The sequence below is a fragment of the Pezoporus occidentalis genome, unplaced genomic scaffold (assembly GCF_034315485.1).
Source record: "Pezoporus occidentalis ecotype Australia unplaced genomic scaffold, CSIRO_AGI_Poc_V1 ctg29, whole genome shotgun sequence".
NCBI lineage: Eukaryota > Metazoa > Chordata > Aves > Psittaciformes > Psittacidae > Pezoporus > Pezoporus occidentalis.
In genome coordinates, this window is record NW_026914829.1 from 6944266 (window position 1) to 6965692 (window position 21427).

The following is a 21427-nucleotide window of genomic DNA, read 5'->3' on the forward strand; positions in this document are numbered from 1 at the left end:
TCAGCATTTCCCACTAGTGTTGGCATTTATTCATCTGTTAGTTACTAAATACTATAATGTGGTCTATATTTTTCTTTCAAGGTGAAGTAAAAAAATGAACTGTAAACCACCCAGACTAAAATACACTGAGATAATTTGTAAGTGTTGAAGGGCAGCATATTGGGGAGCATGATAAGTCATCTTCATTCTTTATGTGTAGCTGTACAGTAGGTTGCCCCCTTAATAAGATTTGAAAAACCAAATTGTAGTCTCCCTCATCTCAGAATGGTAACAAAAGTAGAGAATATTTATCGGGAGAGGGTGTACTAATGTGTATCACTAAAAAATGTAAATTATTCTGTGGGTAACAAGTGAAGGTGGGTGGTATATGACTTCTTGCCTTTTCTCCTTGACTCTTCCCAGTGAGGACATGGAATGTAAAGATGGACATCACAAGCACACTACTGTTGTCCAAGTCTCATTTTCTTAGGCAGCGTACCTTAAAAGGATACTATGGATACATGATGGGTCTTCTGCTCAAAAAAATGCATTTTAGATATTGCATTCACACCAGTTGTTTTCTTGACGGTTTCATATCTTTTAATCTTTGTGTTTTGTATCTTTCAACTTTGTGTTGTCTTCTTACCACCAGCCTCTGCTGCACAAGCATAGTTACTGCAGGATACTGTCTCATTCCTTATGAGGCAGCACCTTCTATGACCATGAGAAGCAGCACTGCATTAGCACAGAAACACAGCCCTAGTTGTCACACTTTTAAAGCAAATAAATACCTCTTTTTGTTGTCTACTTATTGTGAATTGCATCTTTTATCAACAATGGTATTCACATTTTATTATGCTGGCATTATATTATGAGGTGCTCATTGCCTCTCTCAATTTTCCCCTATAAATTTTCACTGTGAAAGTTGCTTCACACTGTTACTTCATTGTGCTCTGGCTTGCTAGAGGCTGTATGCTTCCACACATCCACTTTTTCCCCTTCTTTGTAGTACAGCATGAAATCTCTATGCGCTTTCATATTTTTATTATCCTTCTTAAGATATTTGGAGAGCTGGAAGAATTAAAATAAGAGGTGCTATGTCTTTGGGAGATACCAACAGTGTCTTGTGTGTTCTGGAGATGATATTGTTGGTTGTTGAAATGGTAGCTCTGCCAGCTCTGGATGTCTGAGATGAATTACCCTCTTACCATACTTCCCCTTGAGGCTTTTCTAGTTCTTGCTTTTTTTTTTTTTTTTTTTTCTCCCTGGAAAGATTTGAAGTGTTCTCTAGCTTTCACCCTGTGTCCAAGCAGAAATGCCATCGTGTTAAGTCTAAAACTTTGCAACTTAATCCAAAAGTTTGAGAGCTAACAGTTGAGGAGAAACAAGAAAACTGCTGAAATGGTATGTGTGTGGGTTTCTGTCTAAAACATTGCCAATAATTCTCTTAAAGTGAAAGAAATTAAAGAGAGAAAAGGGGGGCTTAATTTAATTTAATTTTAGAGAAGAAAGGTCTTAACTCGTCTTTTTTGGTATCCTATCTACAATAATATCCTCCGTTAAAGACCGCTAACCAAAATCCAGAAGTTAAATAACTTGTTAAGATCCACAGGAAGTAATAGTCTCATTTTGGATAATAGGAGTTCCTGACTTTGTGTTCTGCCCCAACAAGTAAAGCTATCTATCTACAGATTACTTCAACACACAGTTATTATTGAACTATAGTGTGATGGTATTTATACTTGTTCTAGAAATGCTCCTAACTCTATCCTTGTCCCTCTTATAATATAAAGGATTGCCTATAAAGTAAGTGGAAATATTAGTAGGCAAATAAATAAAAATATTTTTTTTAATATTAAAAAATAAATATAACAAAAAAAGATGCATGGGGTTTGAAGCCTTTCGCTCAAGACAAAGCTCTGGGCCCTGACATGACTAGAAATATGCTTCTCATGGTGACTTTATCACTTCTTTCTGATGGTGTTAGCAAAGTGAAGGAGCTACGTGGTAATGTGTAGGAGCTGGGATACTATGTGTTTTGGTTCAGTTATAGATAGCTGGCCTTGTTTTGTACTTGGGGACTGTTTGCATTTGCAGTTATATATAAAGCAAAAAAAACAAAGTAGTGTTTTTCTTATGAAAACACAGGCTGAAGAAAGTGAAAATTACATAATTTCTGTATGCTATGCCCCACTTCTGTATCTTTCTTTGGCCTTTAAAGTACTCCTGACACTGATCTTACCTGCTCAGTCTTGAGAAGAACATTGATAGCAGTAGAATAGCCTGAGTGTACTAAGACGCCAGCTTAATCTAGAGATGGACAGAAATGCTGCCCTACGGAGTTACGTTCAAGAATCTCTAGTACTCTGGTTTTCTTCAGAAATCTTCAGTTTTAAATGGAGGGGACAGGATGTGGGCCAAAGTCTGTCCTTGAGTTCAGTAAATGTAATGCTTCCTCTCCCCCCAGCCTACAGAGACTGTGTAGACCATCACCTAGTATGGTGTTCAGAAAATTGGCGTAGATATTTTAATTGTATTAAAATTGTTATGATGAAGGTGTTTTCTTGATCTCTCTTTGGGGTGTGGGGTTTGTGGTTTTGTGAGGGCTTGGTTTTGGTTTTTGCATCTGGTGCAACATTTTTCATCATTCTAAGTGTAGTTTTGTTCACTTTTCCTTTTTTAGTAGTGGTGTTCACCGAGTTTTTCATTGTGATCACATTTTGTCAATTTTCTTTTATGATGGGCTGAACAGAACAAAAGCATTTATGAATACTCTAAAATGTGTCGCTGGTAATTGTCCAACCAAAACTGACTGTGGGCCTTTTTTGTCTTTATCCTTTTTTTGAGAATAAAGACCAGTTTCTTCATGATGAAGTTTCATCTTCAGTGTCACAACTTGCAACAAAGGTAAATACATGTTCTTTGGAAGTGTAACATTTTATATATTTTTCAGTCAATGGATATTAGGAAGTTACCTGTTTTTACAGCCTGATTAAGGAGTGTATTTATGTTCTTCACTGATGATTTTATAATTAAGTATGGTCCTTGGTTGTGGAATTCTCATTGAAGTAGTATCAGCAGTGCAGTATTAGCTAGAAAGCTGCCTTGTTTCTTTTCATTAATGGGAAGGGAAAGGTATCTTAATTTTTTTTTCTTCCCCATGATAGGTATTAAAACACAAAATGAAAATAAGATGTCACAGGAATAACTGAAGTCTAAGGAAGCACTAAACTTTAGCTGTAGCCAACAATGAAAACATGAAAAGTAGAAAAGACGAGTTATTTATTCCATTCTGTGTAGCTCAGCTGGTTCTCTGACCACAAGAGGTTAAGGACTTTATCTCATATCACTTTCAGAAAAGAAAAGTAGGCATACAAGTAAATTTTTTTTTTCTTTTTACCTTGATATGCATCCAGGATTTTTTTTTTTAATGTTCTTAAAATACACGAGTAGAAGATGAAAGAACTAGAAGTTGTTACGATATGCTAGAGCTTGTTTTGAAATTCCATAGGTAAAGAGAAAAGCATTTAAAAATAGGTTCATTAGTGTAATAGGATACTTTACATTAATATGTATAAACTGAACATCTGTCTGTTACCTCTTTTTGTTCTACTTCAGCTGCAGCATGATTTTCACAGAAAATAGAAGTCAGATTGTACTATACCTTTTTCTTTTTAGAAGAAATGCATTATTTTTTTTATGAAAACATAAATCATGCTGGATGATGAATGTTTAGGAAAAGAATCCTAAAAGTAATCTATTTTATATGGAAACATTTCTGGCCTTTACTTAGTCATTCAGGAAGGCTTGCAAAGAGTGTGTCTTGGCTTTAAAAAGTTACTAAACAGACCACTGAGCTGTGATATTTTTATGTTTTAAAGTCAAGTCCTTTTGTCTTAAAAATGTATTCACGAAAAAGCACCTTCTCCTTCTCATCTTTTTATTTTTTTTTGTATTGTTTTTTCTGAAAGCACTTTTGTATTTTATTTGGTTGTTCTGTCATCTTAGAAGTTGTCAGCACAATGATATTCTAGAAATTCCAAAATCTTTAATATGTTGATAGAAGACTGATGAATTATATGTGTGGCCTTTTCAGTATGCATGTCTTAGATAAAACAGTCTTCATGTTTAAGCAGTATGGGGAAGAACAACAAAGTTCTTGAAGAAGATGGCAGTGGATGAAAGGTATGTGTGCCCTTTAGGGAGACAGCCTTCCTGGTCTCTTAAAGCCTGAGTTTTAAGGCAGTCATGATGCCCATTTGCAGAGGAAAGACTTTGGCCTAGATTTCGAGGTGCAAAAGTGGGAGCTAGTCTTAATGGCTAGAGGTGGAGGTTTGAAAATAGTCTTAGTTCCTGCTCATGCAGGAAGCTGCCCAGTGAGGACAGGCTAACCGCAGTGCTGATTTTTTTTTTCTAGTTCCTTCACAGCTCTCCTGGAAGGCTGGTATAGCTGGTTACAAAGCCTCATGACATCTCTAAGTGAGGAACTGTGAACCCCCTAGTGGTGCTCTGCAAAACAGAGGGATTTGGAACCTATTCTCATGGTGTGCCTGGCCCTTTGGCCTCTGCAAAGCTAATCTTGGGGGTCTCACCTGCATTCTGAGTTAAAAGTACAGCAGAGACTACATCTACAGGTGTCATTAGGCCAGCTTTTGCGAAGAATAAGATAATTTTGAGAAACAAAATATGTACTTTTAGTCATGAAATTGGAGATGTTGGGACATTCTGGTAGGGCCAGATTCTGGAGTTTCAATTTATGCGCACCAGGATAACTGTTGGTGTGCAGACCAGTGGATGGTTGAGAACTCTGCTCTCAAATGCTTTGATATCTGGAAGACAATTTTTTTTTTTTTTTTTTGGGGGGGGGGAAGGAGGTGGTGTTTTTTACCTTTCTGTTGTTTAAATTCTTGCATGTTAGCAATAGGTTTCCTATAATGTGGGAACAAGCTTTTTTTATTACAAACCACTTAGTTGTAACATTGTTTAGCTGTGAGGCATGTATAGATGGAAAATTCCATGTCTATCTTTTTATTTTAGGTTGATTTTTTTTTTTTTCAGGGGGAGGAAGGAGGGAAGCCGTAGAATAAACAACTGTTTCTTCTCAATCAAGGTCAAGAGGAAAATCCATTCTTTTTGTTTACTTTTATACAGAAAATTCTGCAAGTGATTTGTGGAGGGCTGCTACTTTGCTGGAGGGTTTTGATTCACCAGTTGCCAGTCCTCTGTGAAAATACTTGTGAAGCTCTGCTAAAACTTGGCCAAAATATAAATTTCTGGAAATATCATTTCATACATGCTGAGTAGTGACTTTTTAGGGATTAGCTGCTTAAATGCACAATGGCATTAACCATGCTGATTCTCACTGCAGGTATACAGCAAGAATCCCCTGTAATTTCTCTTTTTGGTTGCTAAGACTGTTATGTGGCTTGTTCTAGCCTACAGAGAATGACTTCTGTGCTCCAGAGCCCTCCTGGCCAGGCAGTTGGGAAGTAAGAAAGTCTAACAGGAATATATTGAAAATACTGGTACCCACGCATAAAGCAGTACCATTTTAGAGTCAGTAAAATTCAAACTTACTCGAATCTCTTGCTTTGAAATGTAGACAGCTTGTCGTGTACCTGTAACATGGTGTCCCAAATCTTTGCTGTTATTCTTTGACTTGATTGACTTCTGTGGGTTTTTTTGTTTGTTTGTTTTCCCCATAATATGGTGTTTGTGTATATTAACCACATCCACCTGATGGACAGATTTAACTGTTTTCAGTTAAATTTACATCTAGTCTTCCTCTTTAGTTTATGTTCATCTGTATCTACATGCTTTTTTGTGCAATGTACTTTTAAAATTTGCTTTTAGGACTGATCTGCTTTAGTTTATTAGTTAGTTTTAGTTATTTATTTAGTTAGTATTCCTTGTTCATTGCATTTTAGCCTAATTTTCCATGAACCTTCTTGCCCCCAGTAGGGATCTAATAATGAACTATGTACCTTTGACAGTAAAATTACCTGAAAAGTCTTCTTGGTGATGCTTTACTGTTTGCCAGTAGACTCTTTGACTTTGACTTTCCTTGCCTGTTTGCCTAGTATAGGAAGCTAAATGTCATGTAAAATATTAGAATTTGTTGATATGGTGAAATATGGTACATCTAAAGTAATTTTTTGGTAATAAAACCTTTCAATTCTGTAGTAGACCTCCAATTTAAGAGGAGCTGTCCCTTTCTGGGGCAGTTTATAAAGTAAAATATATATATGTATATAAAGTAAAATGTCAGTAGACATTTTGTTCCCTGTTTTAGCTAAAGAAAGAAAAACTGTAGTCAACATATGCAATTTATGTACTGTTGATTCACTTTAATATGGGTAAAAAATGCAGAAAAATCTTACTATAAAGCTTGAGCTTACAGAGTGAAACTTTTAGGGGAAGCCTTACTGTATGTACTAAGACGTATATGGAAGAAAGTGAATAGATGGCTGCAACTTCCGAAGGGTGCTTGAGCTGACACAGTAGTTGCTGCTACGAAAAGGTACTATTGCCTCTCACTTCCACATTCTTTGGTGACTGATTCTGACATCTTTTATGAGCTGATTCTTATCACAAACCCAAAAGAATGCAAAAATGAATGTATTAAATTTTTGCTGGCTTAGTGAGTTAGACTTTATTTTCACATCATCACAGAAGTACAAAACAGTAGGGTAAGGAAGGCAGTATTAATGTGAGCAGGTGAGGGACTGCCTTTTTCAGCAGCAAAACCAGATCTGTCACCTCGTGAGACTTCTCTCTGGGAATCTTCCTGACAGATGGGCACAAATACTGAAGCACTGGCAAAGAAGTGGGATGGGTAGCGAGGGGGAGAAACAGCAGACTAGGGATACAGACTGCATCCTTTACATGGTGTTCTAGAAGTGACTACTTGTACTCCTAGTGTCAGAAGATACGCTAATTAAATGGCAGCTTTCTCATAGTGGAGAAAGAGTAATTCATAAACTGGAATTTCCTCTACTGAATGGGAAGAATCTGTGCTCTAGGCTTGAGCTTTTTAGGTGTCTGTTGGTGCAGATGGTGATGATGGTTTTACAGTAGTTTGTGAGTTGATGGAGTAATATATGTGTGGTTTCACTTCTACTGATCCTTCTAGGTGACTGCACATGGTGTTGTGCAGCATGGATTTTCACAATCTGAAATGGAAGGTGTGGGAGAAACTTTATTAATGGCTATTCTGATGGGCATACTCTATGGTCTTGCAGTCAAACTGGTATGAGACCAGTGTGCAATCCTATGTCACAGAATACTGAAATGGCATCTTGAGAAGTTTCTGCTTTGTTTCTCATTGGCATTTTGGAAAAATTGTAGACTGCAGCATTCAACATGGTCCTCTAAATGTTTTGACTTTCTAACATCTAGTCCTTCTTAATAGTGCTCTTTTCTTGAGTGCAAATTGAGATAGAAGAAATATCACTGAAACATCAGAAAAAATGTTTTCACCATAAGGGTAATGAAGCCCTGGAACAGGTTGGCCAGAGAGGTTGTGGATTCTCCAGCTGTGGAGATACTCAAAACCTGGCTGTGTGTGATCCTTGGCAATCTGCTCAAGCTGACCCTGCTTTGGGCAGTATGGTCTCCAGAGGTCCTTCCAGCTGTAAAGACTCTATGGGTCTGTGAACTTTGGATGTTGAATTATTTCTTTTTCCACTGCCATGTGGAAAAACTTTAAAGGTTTGAGGATACAAGCTAGTCAGTTATGTATATAAACTTTTGAAAATTTAGGAGTAGTACTTTTGTGTAAACAGTTCCATCATAAAAATGAAATACAGAACTTTTGCAAGTAGCTTGATGCTTTACACCATACCAGTACTGTATTTTCACACTTTGCATAACTTTCCATTCTCTTTACATAAAATAAACCTCCGGTATGGTGAGGAGTCAGCTTACCAAAACGTCATCTCTTCTTTACTTACTGACCTTTCTTAGACATCCGTTTCAAGTAAGCTAATTGGTCTGGGATCTGGGTGTTTCTCCATGTGGTCTGTAAGAATGTAAGAAATCCTCTGAATCAAGACACTGGCCCATCTGCTCTGTCAGTCTATCCTTGGCTGTGGCAGTGGGAGATGCTGCTCAAGGAAGAGCACAGCTTGGCTAGTCTCTAGGTCCTCTTTCCCAACATCAAGAATCATTGTTTTGAGATATTGGAGGGTGCATCCCTCTGAATAGAGGGTATCCATTTAAGGATCTGCTGTCTGAATTCACTTAATCCCTTTTCTGTGATGGTTCCCAGCAGTTTCTGGCTATGCAGCTGCTGCATGTCAAAATGATGGTTTTAGAGAATGGTGACTTGAAGATCTCATTCCTGGCCTGTACCTCCCAGCAGATACGTTTGTAGCTGTTCCAGCTGCATTGGTGATGATTGTACTTATCAGAAGGTTAAAAGTCTTTAAGGGACACTGAAAAGAGATATAGAAATGCAGCAGACTGTTCTGAGGGATTATTATTAATTTTTTTTCTTTTTGTAGCACATGACAAAGTTATGTGACAGCTGTAGTCACAAAGATTGTTGCCGTAAACAGTAGTTAGAAAAAAGCTTATGGAAGTGCGAAATAAGTATTTGACCTCCTTTTTTGTTAAGGTTTATATTCTTAAGTATTGTACCACTGGGAAGACTACCAAGAGTGAGCTGTTCTCTCCTTTTCAGTTGAGTGAAAAGATGCTTCAGAAGAGCCATGCTGGTGTAATAGGCAGAGGTCCTGGTTTTACTCTTGCACTTAAAGGGTTTCTTTCAGACTAGTGCATTTAATATGCAATAGGCTTTGTGCAATAAGCTTTATCAGATATTAGCAAAATATGGTCTGCTTAGACATTGATGCTCTTACGTAGATGAACCTGGCAGTGCTTGCTTTGGAAACCCCAAATAAATACACAGGGGAAGTATTTTTTAAAGGTTTAGTATACATTTCCACTAAGGACTAGTAGAGAGAAGAATATATCAGTTAGAATCTGCTACGTAGTTATTACCCTTGTATATACCTACCAAATGCCATGGATCCATCGTGGGCCTACTTACTTATGGAAATATTGAAGGAATGGTACAATAGGAATATACATACTGATTTACATCCAGGGGGAAAGAGTACAGAGCTTGTAAATTTTATCTGGAGACCTGCACATACTATCTGCCTGATGCTGAATAGAACGTCTCTAATAATTGTTCTTAAAGATATCTGTTAGTCAGCATCAGGCTAAATGAAATTAAATTTTCCCCATTTTCAAGAAGGGGAAAATGGATGACCCGGGGAATTACAGACCAGTCAGTCTCACCTCTGTGCCTGGCAAAATCTTGCAGCAGATTCTCCTGGAAGGCATGCTAAGGCACATGAAAAACAACAAGGTGGTTGGTAACAGCCAGCATGGCTTCACTAAGGGGAAATCCTGCCTGACCAATTTGGTGGCCTTCTATGATGGGGCTACAGAACTGATGGACAGGGGTAGAGCAGTTGATGTCATCTACCTGGACTTGTGCAAAGCGTTTGACACTGTCCCACATGACATCCTTGTCTCTAAATTGGAGAGACATCAATTTGATGGATGGACCACTTGGTGGATGGCCACACACAAATGGATGGGTGGAACTGTCTGGATGGCCACACACAAAGAGTTGTCGTTAATGGCTCGGTGTCCGGCTGGAGACCAGTAACGAGTGGCGTCCCTCAGGGATCAGTGTTGGGACCAGTCTTGTTCAACATCTTTGTCACTGACATGGACAGTGGGATTAAGTGCGCCCTCAGCGAGTTTGCCTATGACACCAAGCTGTGTGGTTCGGTTGATACGCTGGAGGGAAGGAATGCCATCCAGAGGGACCTTGACACACTTGTGAGGTGGGCTGATGCCAACCTCATGAAGTTTAACCATGCCAAGTGCAAGGTCCTACACCTGGGTCAGAGCAATCCCAGGCACAGCTACAGGTTGGGCAGAGAAGAGATTCAGAGCAACCCTGAGAAGAAAGATGTGGGGGTGTTGGTCGATGAAAAAATGAACATGGGTCAGCTTTGGTGTGTGCTTGCAGCCCAGAAACCAACTGTATCCTGGGCTGCATCAAGAGGAGCGTGACCAGCAGGTCAAAGGAGGTGATCCTGCCCCTCTACTCTGCTCTCATGAGACCTCACCTGGAGTATTGTGTGCAGTTCTGGTGTCCTCAACATAAAAAGGACATGGAACTGTTGATACAAGTCCAGAGGAGGCCATGAGGATGATCAGGGGACTGGAGCACCTCCCATATGAAGATAGATAGGCTGAGAAATTTGGGGCTGTTCAGCCTGGAGAAAGAGAAGGCTGAGTGGAGACCTCCTAGCAGCCTTCCAGTATCTGAAGGGGGCCCATAGGGATGCTGGGGAGGGACTCTTCATTAGGGACTGTAGTGATAGGACAAGGGGTAACGGGTTAAAAGTTAAACAGGGGAAGTTTAGATTGGATATAAGGAAGAAGTTCTTTACTGTGAGGGTGGTGAGGCACTGGAATGGGTTGCCCAGGGAGGTTGTGAATGCTCCATCCCTGGTGGTGTTCAAGGCCAGGTTGGACGAAGCCTCGGGTGGCATGGTTTAGTATCAGGTGTCCCTGCCCATGGCAGGGGCTTGGAACTAGATGATCTTAAGGTCCTTTCCAACCCTAACTATTCTATGATTAAAAATATCTGAAGTTAAAAATATGGAAAGCTTGTGGCAAGATATTGATATGATTTTATTAGGAGATGGTTTTGGTGGCATTTGTTTGTTTTTCTGGCTGGAGGATTGCTTGGGTGTCCGAAACACTGCAGCAAAGGTTGGAGTTGTATCAGTGAAGTATGCATGAGGTTCTAGATTAAAGGGAAGTGTATGGGTAGGTGTATTCTTTTTTTACACCGAGTCTTTTTCTGCATTAAGTGTATGTATGAATGCTTCTCTCCAAATAGTCTTACATTAATGCTGTTCTGTAAAGGCACATATAATTTAAAATAAACTAGTTCTCTGTAATAAGTTGCTGTCTGAAAAACAGTAACAAGGTGTTTATTTGTTGTTAGGGGCCTTTTTGTTTGTTTGTTTCTTTTTGTTGCTGGCTATTTGTTTTGGTTTTGTTTTAACCTGCAGACTTATTATGTGTCAGTGGCTTGATGAAACATCATTAGTGAAGAGAGACATGCATAGGTATAAATTAGATCACTGATGTATATTTGGGCCTTTTTTCCAGTTTAAAGACCTAAAGGATTTAAGCAGTAAGAATTATGTGCTGCTTCTAACTGTGGGTTTGCCTGCGGTAGCAAATGTTTCTTCCCAAAAGGCCTGAAATAGTAGAGTTTGAGTAGGAGAACAGAAGATGAAGTGTTTGTTTTTTAACAGATGAAAAGCTAAGTTCTTTCTAGAGTTTCTTCTTTTTTTCCCCCCTTTCTTTCTTTCTTTAAACAGATGACTTCAGCAGGTAACTTCTTGGGCATTCTTCCTGTTTTTGAAAGTTTGTTGTAGATGAAGTGCCTTGTAGTGAAACGAAGCCAAATCGGAGTTACAGTTCCTCATGTTAAACTTGTTACAGAATTTAACCAAACAACAAAACCAGATAATGGCATTAGGCCTTGATTGAGGGTTTAGACCATTATTTACACCACAGAAGCATTAAATGTTGAGTACTGCCTGGAGGGGCTGTTAGCTTAAGCACAAGAATTTTGTATAGCAAGGTATCACCAGCAGCTTGTGTGGTTCTGTTCTATACCATTGACAGTACCAGTCTTCTGTGAGAAGGGTATGGTGAGTCTGCCACAGGGACACCAAATTGAAGTTCACTGCTTACATATTTTTAACTTAATCAAAAATAAACATTAAATTAAATGTAAGGGTTTGTTTATTATAATCTGCACTCACTTTATTCTCACAGTGAAAAAAAAATATATAGAAACTGTTGCTTTTCTTGTGAAGCCATGAGGAATGCTGTGGGTTATGGTAAGATTAGGCATGAGTTTAGGAGGAGGTGAGCAGAGCAGTTAAGAGAGTTGTGGTTGTGGTGAACCTAGCTCTCGTGTACCTAGTCTGTCCGTATCCCATGAACAAGAGCTGGAAATTATTCTCAGCTTGCTCAGCCTTCCATCTTCAGAGTTCTCCAGAGCTTTGCCCAAAGATGGATACTTGTTTGTATCTAACCAAAGTGAAACTGAGTCTGTGTCAGACCTTCCTCCTAATCCTAAAAAGGACCTGCTATGCCTCCTGAGTCAGATCAGCTGAGGTGGTTCAGAGATGTGAGTAGGAAAGGTGGGTGAGAAGTGAAGGTACAGGACATAGTGAAACAGGAGAACAAGAGATGGAAATACTCCATGACTAATGTGCGATAACAAGGGTGCTGGTTTACTCCTGTGGTAGAGATCGTGGGTTTCTGAAGAGTTGAAGGGTTAGCAGTAACACTATATTCCTGTCGGGTGTTTGTGCTCAATTTGCAGGTGGTGTTTCACACGTTTGTGTGGCTGTACCGTTTATAAACTGTAATCAATTAAAATGTAAATGTCAAGTTGATACTAATATGCACCAATAAGTTCTTCAAAAAGAATGAAGCATAATAATAGGTGATGAATGAGCCTTCACTCATGTTGGCAACTACAATTTTGTTTTGATTGTTTATTATACATCATAAGATATTGTTGCATTTTTTAATGTAATCAAGTACTACTGACAGACTGTCATGCTGCCATTCTTACTAGACCCTGCTTGATAGAACAGCAACTTTCATATTCATGTGTTCAGCATGCATGTATGCATGCATTTCTATTAGAGTCCCTAAGTGTGCTGTGAGAATGAAAACCCCAATACCTTTTCTTTCCACTTTGGGAAGAGCGAATCAAACCTCTAACAAAATTGAAAAGGTAATTTATGCTATATTTTTAATGGTTGCGGTAAATGTAGAGAACACACTGTAGCGCACCAGTGCCACGTGTTACATGTCACTGGTGAGCCAGTGCTCTTGCGGTTTTTGCTTGCAAGGCCAGAAGATGTAGTTTTGGTGAGTTGAAAATAGGAGTGTTGAGTGAAAAGCAGGCTAAATCTTAAAAGTTTCATAATTCAGTCCTGTCTGTTGTGGCCCTTTCTAGCAGTGTTTCATCTGTTTAGCGCAGCTCCTTAGCCTGTTTCCTAAGCTGTCTAGGTTCACTTCTTGGAGTCATATACTAAAATGGAGCCAGCAGCTTGTGCCTGCAGAATAGCATCCAGGAGCCCAGCTGTCCTCACCAACATCACTTGCCAGCCTCTGCAAACCAGCAAGGTTTTATACTCTGTGCTCAGCAGGAAAGAGCTCTTGCTGCAGTTAACCCAGCCTGTTCTTTGGCCAACCTCTGCAAGCTGTATAGAGCCACTGTGCTCCTAGCAACATAGCCCAGCAGAGGCAGTGCCACTGCTGCCTGTCAGCCACCTAGAGTCAGCAAGGATAGCCCTACTCTGTGCTTGTAACTCTGTAATTCACATTCATGAGGATGTTTACTTCTCTGTGTAGGTTCAAGGTGCAAGTTTCCGGGGTTGGAAGGAAGTGACATCTATGTTCAGTAAAGATGATGAACAGCAATTGCTAGCAGGATGCAAGTCTCCAAAATCCAAAGGGTGAGTAAAAACAGTTGGTCTTTCTGCTATTAAAATACAGAAACTGGAATAGGAAATAGCTGTGCAAAATAGTTAAGATAGACACTGAGAACAAGTAGTGTTCAACTCCTGAAAGTTAAATCGCAGAGCAGGATTTATGTGCATTTCAAAATTGCGTGTCTGTTAAGCTTACAATGAGTCAGGCATGCTGTATTAGGAAAGGATGGTTTTTAAGTCTATCAGGAAGAAAAGGGAATTTAGCTGCATAATAATCTTTTACTGTAGAAAAGGAGTAAAAGTTTGAGTAAGAGGACCATAACCTCCCCATTTCTTTTTCAGGATTAATTCTGGTGAGTTTACAAATCCCTTTTTTTACATGCTTTACTTCTTATTTTGAGGTCTTGCCTACACCTAAAAAGCTTAAGTGGAGTAGCTATATACCAGGATGTGCACTTGTTCACTGTTGAAACTGAGGTGTTTACTTGAAACAGCTCTGCTACAGCACAGACCTCTTCCCAAGACAGAATGTTTTGCTGTTACAAGTATAGGTAGGCTTTACCTACATGTGCTACCTAATTACCTTGGTTACAAACAGGAAAAAAATGTGACACTTATCAGTATTCCTGTTCCAGCCAAATATTAGCTTTGATAAGACTTGCTGTAATATATTTTGTTTCCAGTTTACTTTGAAATCTAGGTGTTTCAGAGTGCAAGTAGATATGTATAAACAAATTAGAATGTAAATACATACGTTTCCATTTTCATTTGAACCTGTTCAATAAAACTTCCCAGAAGTTCCCAGCTACTTTGCCTGTACAATGCTATGAGTGTTACCAAGATGCTAGGTTGCTTTAAGGGTCTTTTGCAATTGATGCTGTATGTAAGAATCAACCCAATGAATAGAGTGGAAGTATGAAAACAGAGGTACCACAAATGTGGAAAGCTGTTTTAGCATTACTATGAAAACTGCCTGTATTTTAAGGTTGGGGGTATTTTCCTGTAACTATATACCAGGACTTTTAAAGAAAAATACAACTTTTCATGTGTGCTACTCACGATATGAGAAAAGCATTCAGAGTCTTGCTGGCTTTAGCAAGATGGAAATTCTGAATAATCCTACATTCAAAATTCAGCAAAGGAGAAGTAATTTTAAAGGTATTGGTTCAGTTGCTTCTATTTAAATATGATAGCATCAAGCTTTAATGGATAAAGCTCTTTTAATAGAAATATTTTAAATACTTCGGTGATGATTTATTTGTGGCTGAGGCATTTATCAGCAGATGATGCTTTCAGTTTGCTGTTTAGCTCATTGAACCCTGAAGGTCGTGTGTTTCACCACTGGTATTCACCCTTTCCCTGTGGTCCATTATTTGATTACCTACACAACCCAGCATATCAACTTATGGGCAAGCATTTTACCTTCTGTATTTTAAATACTCCATGCTGCAGATATGAAATAATTCAGACTGAAGGTTCCTAATGGGATAAGAAATAATTCAGATTGAAGGTTATTAATGGGATAAGAAATGTAATAATATAAGTAGCCTTTCAAATGTCTCTTTGAGAGAAAAATTGCAACAAAGATTGTTTTTTCTTGGTTTTGGGAGGAGAATTTTGGGAGTTCTTACCAGAAATACAAAACAGCTGTTTTCAAAATACAGTGCAAATTGTTATGAAAAAAATGTTGATATCTTTAAAGTCTTAATACTGTGTACATCAGTTATTTTAAGGGTATAAGTTTGAACTGGCAAGGTGATAACAGGTGTATGAAACTAGGAAACACAGTGAGTGATTGTTAAAGCTGGTGGTAGACAAAACATTTTCGTATTCCTTCTACTGTCCTATCTCTGGGTTTGTTTTGGGGTTGTTTTTTTTTTTTTTTGTTAAAGTCCTAAATTGTTTTAGTGCTTCATACATTTCTCAAGGGCAGTTCTTTGCAATTCACCCTGTGGTGGTGGGGAGTAAGCTCTTTTATAATAGGAAACAGCCATACTCAGGCGATTTATGATTTATCACTGTAAGATTCTACTGTGTTTAGGCTTGCATGAAGTTTTCCCTGAAGCTGACAGTAATGAATGTGCTGTCATAAGCTGTGTGATTAGCATTCCTTACTGTAAAACATAATAAATCAATCAAATGTTTATTAAGAACTATTACATGCATTGTTAAATGAAGGCATTAATCACCTCATCATTGTTACTTTCTAGAACAAACCTAAAGTTAAAGGAAGAGATGAAGTCTGAAAAGAAGCCAGGTTTTTGGGACAGTTTGGTGATAAAGCAGAATGTCCCATCTAGGAAACCTGATGAGATTGAGGGATGGGAACCACCGCAGATTACCGCTGCTGACTCTACCAGTGATGCAGCAACTGCTTTAAGTGACTATACAGCCTGGTCAGGCTGGGAAGATGAAACCAAAGGCTCCACAAAATACACCAACCTGGCCAGCTCAGGAAACAGTTCTAGGTGGAGTATCAAATCAGCTGGCAAGCTGGTTAGTATTAGACGTCAAAGCAAAGGTAACCTTACAGACAATTGGGAAGAACTAGAATGATACTGATAGTATGAAATACTTTATTGATAAGAAGAGAAGAGTTCCATGATTTACTTGTATGTTTAAACCAAAATCAAATCTGCTCAATATTGCACCTTTATACAGTACTTTATTTTACTCAGATTGTTACAAATTTTTGCTCACCTGATAGTAAATTTTCTTAATACATTGTTAAATAGCTATGTTTTCCACACTGAAGAAAAGTAGAGAATCTATTTTGTGCCTATATTTCACATTCAGACTGCAGTATGTTAGATTGTTGGTTTTACCAAAAAAAAACCATAAATGTTATTCCTTAGTGAATGTATACACTGGTTGTAAATTTGACTGCCTTATGTAGGAGCTTCTACTGGCTTGAGGTCTTGGGGTTTTTCTGGTGTTTGAGGGCCACTCAAAATTTGAGTTTTGATGCTGTCCATTTTTAACTAAGAATACTGATCTGTCACTTGCAGGGGGAATGCTTATACTTAAGACTGTATGGTAGACTGTTTTCCAAATCTTCAGCCTCAGCATATGCTTCAGCTTGTGCACACGAGATGCTCAACTGTCACAATGTGCTATACTGTGTATGAAATGGGAAAATACTATTCTAATGTTACTCCTTCCATCACAGGATCTTCACCAATAGTCAGGTCAAATGGGGTCTTCCAGAGATTTGTTTTGGTGTTTTTGTTTTGATATTGAACGTTGTTTGACAAAGCTAAGCTGCTTAGCTTTTAAGATGCATGTTATGCCAAAAATGATTGAAAATTTGGAAAGCAGCAGTGAGTAGAGTATAAGAAGATCTCAATATTCAGTATCTGTAGTCCTGAATCTAGGGATAAGTTGCTTCTTATGGAGGGCTCATGTTTTCGTTTTTACTGTAGCTGGTCCTTGTGCTACAAACAACTTTCTGGCTTTGTACTGTGCTGTTCCTTCCTGCCCTGCCCTGCCCCATAAGCAGTGATTGAATTATACTCTGGTGTTTTCAGGGTAACTGAGTAACTGAGCCATTACTACTATGTGCATGCACACAACTTCCGAAGCATTGTTATAAAGCTCTGTCTTGTTAGCTACTGATACTTTTTTTTTCTTTTTTTTTTTTTTTTGGTAAAAGAAGGAGAAGTGTTAAACTTGAGGTTTGAAATGTATATAAGAATACTAAAAGTGCCTCTTTCTAGCATATTGTCTCTCATTAGCAGTGAGGCTGATGCCAGATCCAAAGTTGGTTTCCATTTTGTTTATATCCTATATAAATACTACTTTAACATTTATGAAAAAGAATGAAACCAAAAGTTTCATAAGAAATGATCAGCAGGCCTTTTCTCTCCTGATTGTTAAGCTGGTGTAACCGAACTGAAGACTTGTTGACTGCCTAGCAACAGGGCCGGTACGGTCGGAAGATCAGGTTAGCATTTCAGAGAAAATCAGCATTTTTCAGGAAAGCCTATACCTTTATATAATGGATGTCTTGTTACATGTGTTTTTGCAAGAAGCTTACACTGATGAAAAGGGGTGCATGCAATTTTCTTCTGAGCTTGTCCCTTGTTTCTGTTTCTGACACATTACTCCTTTCTTAGCTCTCTTTCTCCTCTCTCTTCAAATTCATGTCTAATTTTCCGCCTTGCAGTTCCTGCATAGCTATTTTTTTTTTTTTGAGGTTTCTGTTGAGATGTGCCTGGAGGGAAACAGTAGCAAAATATTTGTTATTTTTTCTGATATTAATAGGATGTTAAAAAACATTGTTCTTAAGTTTATGTAAAGGAACATCAGTGTTCTGTGCTGCAAAACAGGATCTTGTAAGTGGCAAATATATTTCTAAAATTGGCATTATGTATTAGAAAAAATACTAATAGAGGAGAAAGGGGTAGCATTTATCTTGCATCATTTAGTCTGTGAGTAAACTCTGTAGTTGCCATTGGCAAGTACATATGCTGAGGTTAATTATAGGAAGGAATTAGTATTCTTGGGTAAAGTATGCTGCATTTTATAGTTTATGGAATACCCTCTAAGGCATAAGTTAGTATTTAGTTTGGTTCTTGGTGCTGACGTAAAAGAACAGGGAAAAAATCTGCTAACAGCCCTCAATATTTTGCTCTCAAATATGGGCTGAGAACTTTAATTTCCCTCCTGAAGAAACTATTTATACTGTGACCAGTAAAGGTTTTGCCTTGCACATTATACTGTTAAGTGCCTGTTTCTCACCTTGATGATGTGTTTGATGCACAGCAACATTTTTCAGTTTATTTTTAAATTGATATGATAAAAAATATGATCACAAAGCTGAAGTCTGTTATAAAACAAAATTGCATCCAAGTGGGAAACTGAGATATGTAAAGTTAGTTTAGCTCCTAGTGCTGAACATTTTCGTGTGCTTTTTAAGTGAGATTTCCTCAGAAATAACCATTCTAAGGGTGAACGTTATAAAATTTAATATAATTTATTGTTATGCTTTAATAATGTATTTGTCTGTTGAGAACTCATGGGTGTGAGCTTTCCTTCTCTTATGTTTATAAACATGTCTGAATTTTCAGAATGGGGTCTGCTTTCTTTTACCTTCTTTAGATGCTTAACTTCTTATACATTTATGGGTTTACGCTGTACCCAGCTCTGTTGTGGATTAAAAGTGTAGAATATGTCCCTTAATATTTGTTTTGAAACTGCATTTCAATCTTTGTGAAATGGTTTAGAAGAAGGTAGCATTAAGACTGTATGATAAGATTGCACAAAATAAAATATAGTTTATATTGCTTTCTTGTAGCCAGTCTGCATGATTGTTGGCGTGGTTTTAACGGGAATTAAAAGCTTTGTGTGGCTGTAACTAGTCACTTCATTTAACTCTAAGCAAGGTTCTTTCTGAGTATTTTTATTTATTAGCATCATTTGCAAAAAGAAAAGTAGTATTTTCCATATGAATAAAGACTTAGTTTGAACTGAAATGCCTTATTCTTTGATAATTTTTTTGTCCTGTTTTATTTGTCATATGAATCTGTTTCCATCTGCATAGCTGTTACTTGCATCATTGTAGAATACCGCCAAGGAAGTAATAGCTATGTTTGTCCAAATCACGCTGTCTCAGAAGCTGCAGCATCCTAGACTTAAAGCATCACACACTGCTTTCACAATGGGAAGAATTCATTGGTTTTGACAAACTGCAAATATTTTAACTGGTATTTATTCGTTTAAACTTTACTCTTACTTTTGTTTCATTTATTGGCTGTTATGAAAGCTTGGGCAGAGCAGCATTCCTTCCCTAAATTTCACCAGCTACATGTAAACTGGAAGACCTGGAATGCTCTTGCATATGTGGGCCCCATAACGAGGTGAGACCTGCACGTCCTGGACTGTGACAAAAGTGAAATGCAGCCCTCTTACCAGTCAAGTGCTATAGACAAAAGCGTATTGTCCACTTCTTGCTCTTCCACTCTGGTCTGCTGGCTTTCTTGTTGTCTAAATAAGCAGGGAACATTTAGGCAAAATGTTCCTTACCAGAGTGTGCGAACTGTGTCCCTGGAAGTGTTCAAGGCCAGGTTGGACAGGGCTTTGATCAAACTGGTCTAGTGGAAGGTGTTCCAACCCATGGCAGGCGGTTGAAACTGGATGAGCTTTAAGGTCCCTTCCAGCCCAAACCAGTCTGATTCTTACTGGTTTTTACTTTTTTCCCCTAGAATGCTTGATAGCTGGGAAATGAAACCAGCACTATGAAGTAGAAAAATAATGTCCTAAAAGGCTTAAGTTGCTGGTGGTAGTTTGCAAAGGTGTGTATCATTAGATGTCTGTCTATGTCTCTCAATTTCTTGTAGCATGACTGCTCTGCACCATACAACACAGGAAATCAGACAGCAAGGCAAAGAATACAGTTTAGAAACTGAGAGAGTTGCATTTATTGTTAAGTGCAACCAGCATAATAGCAGGAAAAGATGCTGCTTCTATAGTTTCAAAATAATGAGTATGAAAACAATCAGAAAACAGGGGTGTAAATAATAGAAAATGACATGAAATATTAACAGTAAACAAAAGGAGAAGATGGTTTTTCAGATGATATTTACTAAATCTTAGCACTAGTACTGAATAAAGGAATGCCTGCTCTGTACTTGGGAAGGAAATCTTCCTTCTCTGTCTAGTATTTACTGAAAGATGCAACTATAATCTTTTCAAGTCCATAATAATCTGGCAAAAGCCTGGCTGGCACTTCAGTTTTTATGCTTTTGAGACCCAGATTACACTAGTGAAAGCTTAATAACATTTTGAACTGTGAGTTTGCTATTGGAAAAGAAAAAGCATTACTCACTGCAGAGAAAAATACCTAGCTGTATTTTGTAAACAAGTTTGTCCACTACTGAAACTAATCAGTGATGTTTTGCTTTTTAGTTGCTCTAACCCCTTGTACTGAGAAGACTGAATAGTTGAGTTTAAAGAATTTTTCTGAGAATTGGCTGGTTTAATTATTTGAGGTATGTAGTAAACCAGCTCTGATTTAGTCTTCTGGTCTATCTTAGCTTTTATCTCTGTCCTTGAAACAGAATCATAGAATGTTTTGGGTTGGAAAGGACCTGATCATCTAGTTTCAAGCCCCCTGCCATGGGATGCCTTCCACCAGACCAGGTTGCTCAAAGCTCCATTCAAACTGGCCTTGAACACTGCCAGGGATGAGACATCTACAGCTTCCTTAGGCACCCCATTCCAGTGCCTCACCACCCTCATAGTAGAGAACTTCTTCCTTACATCTAACCTGAACTTCCCCTAACTTTGAACCCGTTACCCCTTGTCCTATCACTACAGTCCCTAATAAGGAGTCGCTCCCCAGCATCCCTGTAGTCCCCCTTCAGATACTGGAAGGCTGCTATGAGGTCTCCACGCAGCCTTCTCTTCTCCAGGTTGAACAGCCCCAACTTTCTCAGCCCATCTTCATATGGAAGGTGCTGCAGTCTGCTGATCCTCGTTGTGGCCCTTCTCTGGACTTGCTCCACCAGTTCCATATCAAACCCCCAAATACTGTTGTCTTTGACAGCTTGTTTGTCCAGAAGCCTTACGATTCTCCACAAGATCACACTGCAAAATGCTTCTGGTATTGGAGTGGCAGAGAAAACATCAGTGTGTCTGTGCTGGAGAAAGGAAGAGGGAGACTCATGTATCTAGAATCTAAATACTGTACTTGGTACGTTACTATTTTTTTGCTGCTAAAGCATTCTTAGTGCAAAATAGTTAATATAATTACTCCTTGCTTTGGCTTTTGTACTTGTCCCCTATTAGCTTTTTCTGGGTCACATAGGCAAACATCCTCTCCGATGTACATAGAGACATAATCTTTGCTGTTCCTCTCATGATGGACACCTACTCTGAAGCAG

At 38.5% G+C, this 21427-nt stretch overlaps 1 protein-coding gene across 2 annotated transcripts in view; it reads left to right on the forward strand.

Moving 5' to 3' along the window:
- TDRP (testis development related protein) overlaps positions 1-19018 on the forward strand; it is a 28967-nt gene extending 9949 nt beyond the window's left edge. Inside the window, exons 2-4 of one of the 2 annotated variants that reach the window (XM_062626280.1) lie at positions 2827-2886; positions 13465-13568; positions 15755-19018. In XM_062626280.1, coding sequence (XP_062482264.1) covers positions 2827-2886; positions 13465-13568; positions 15755-16100 — 510 coding nt within the window. In that variant the 3' untranslated portion in view covers positions 16101-19018. The remainder of the gene's footprint in view (positions 1-2826; positions 2887-13464; positions 13569-15754) is intronic. The other variant, XM_062626281.1, reaches the window with a different exon arrangement.
- The last annotated feature ends 2409 nt before the right edge of the window (positions 19019-21427 follow it).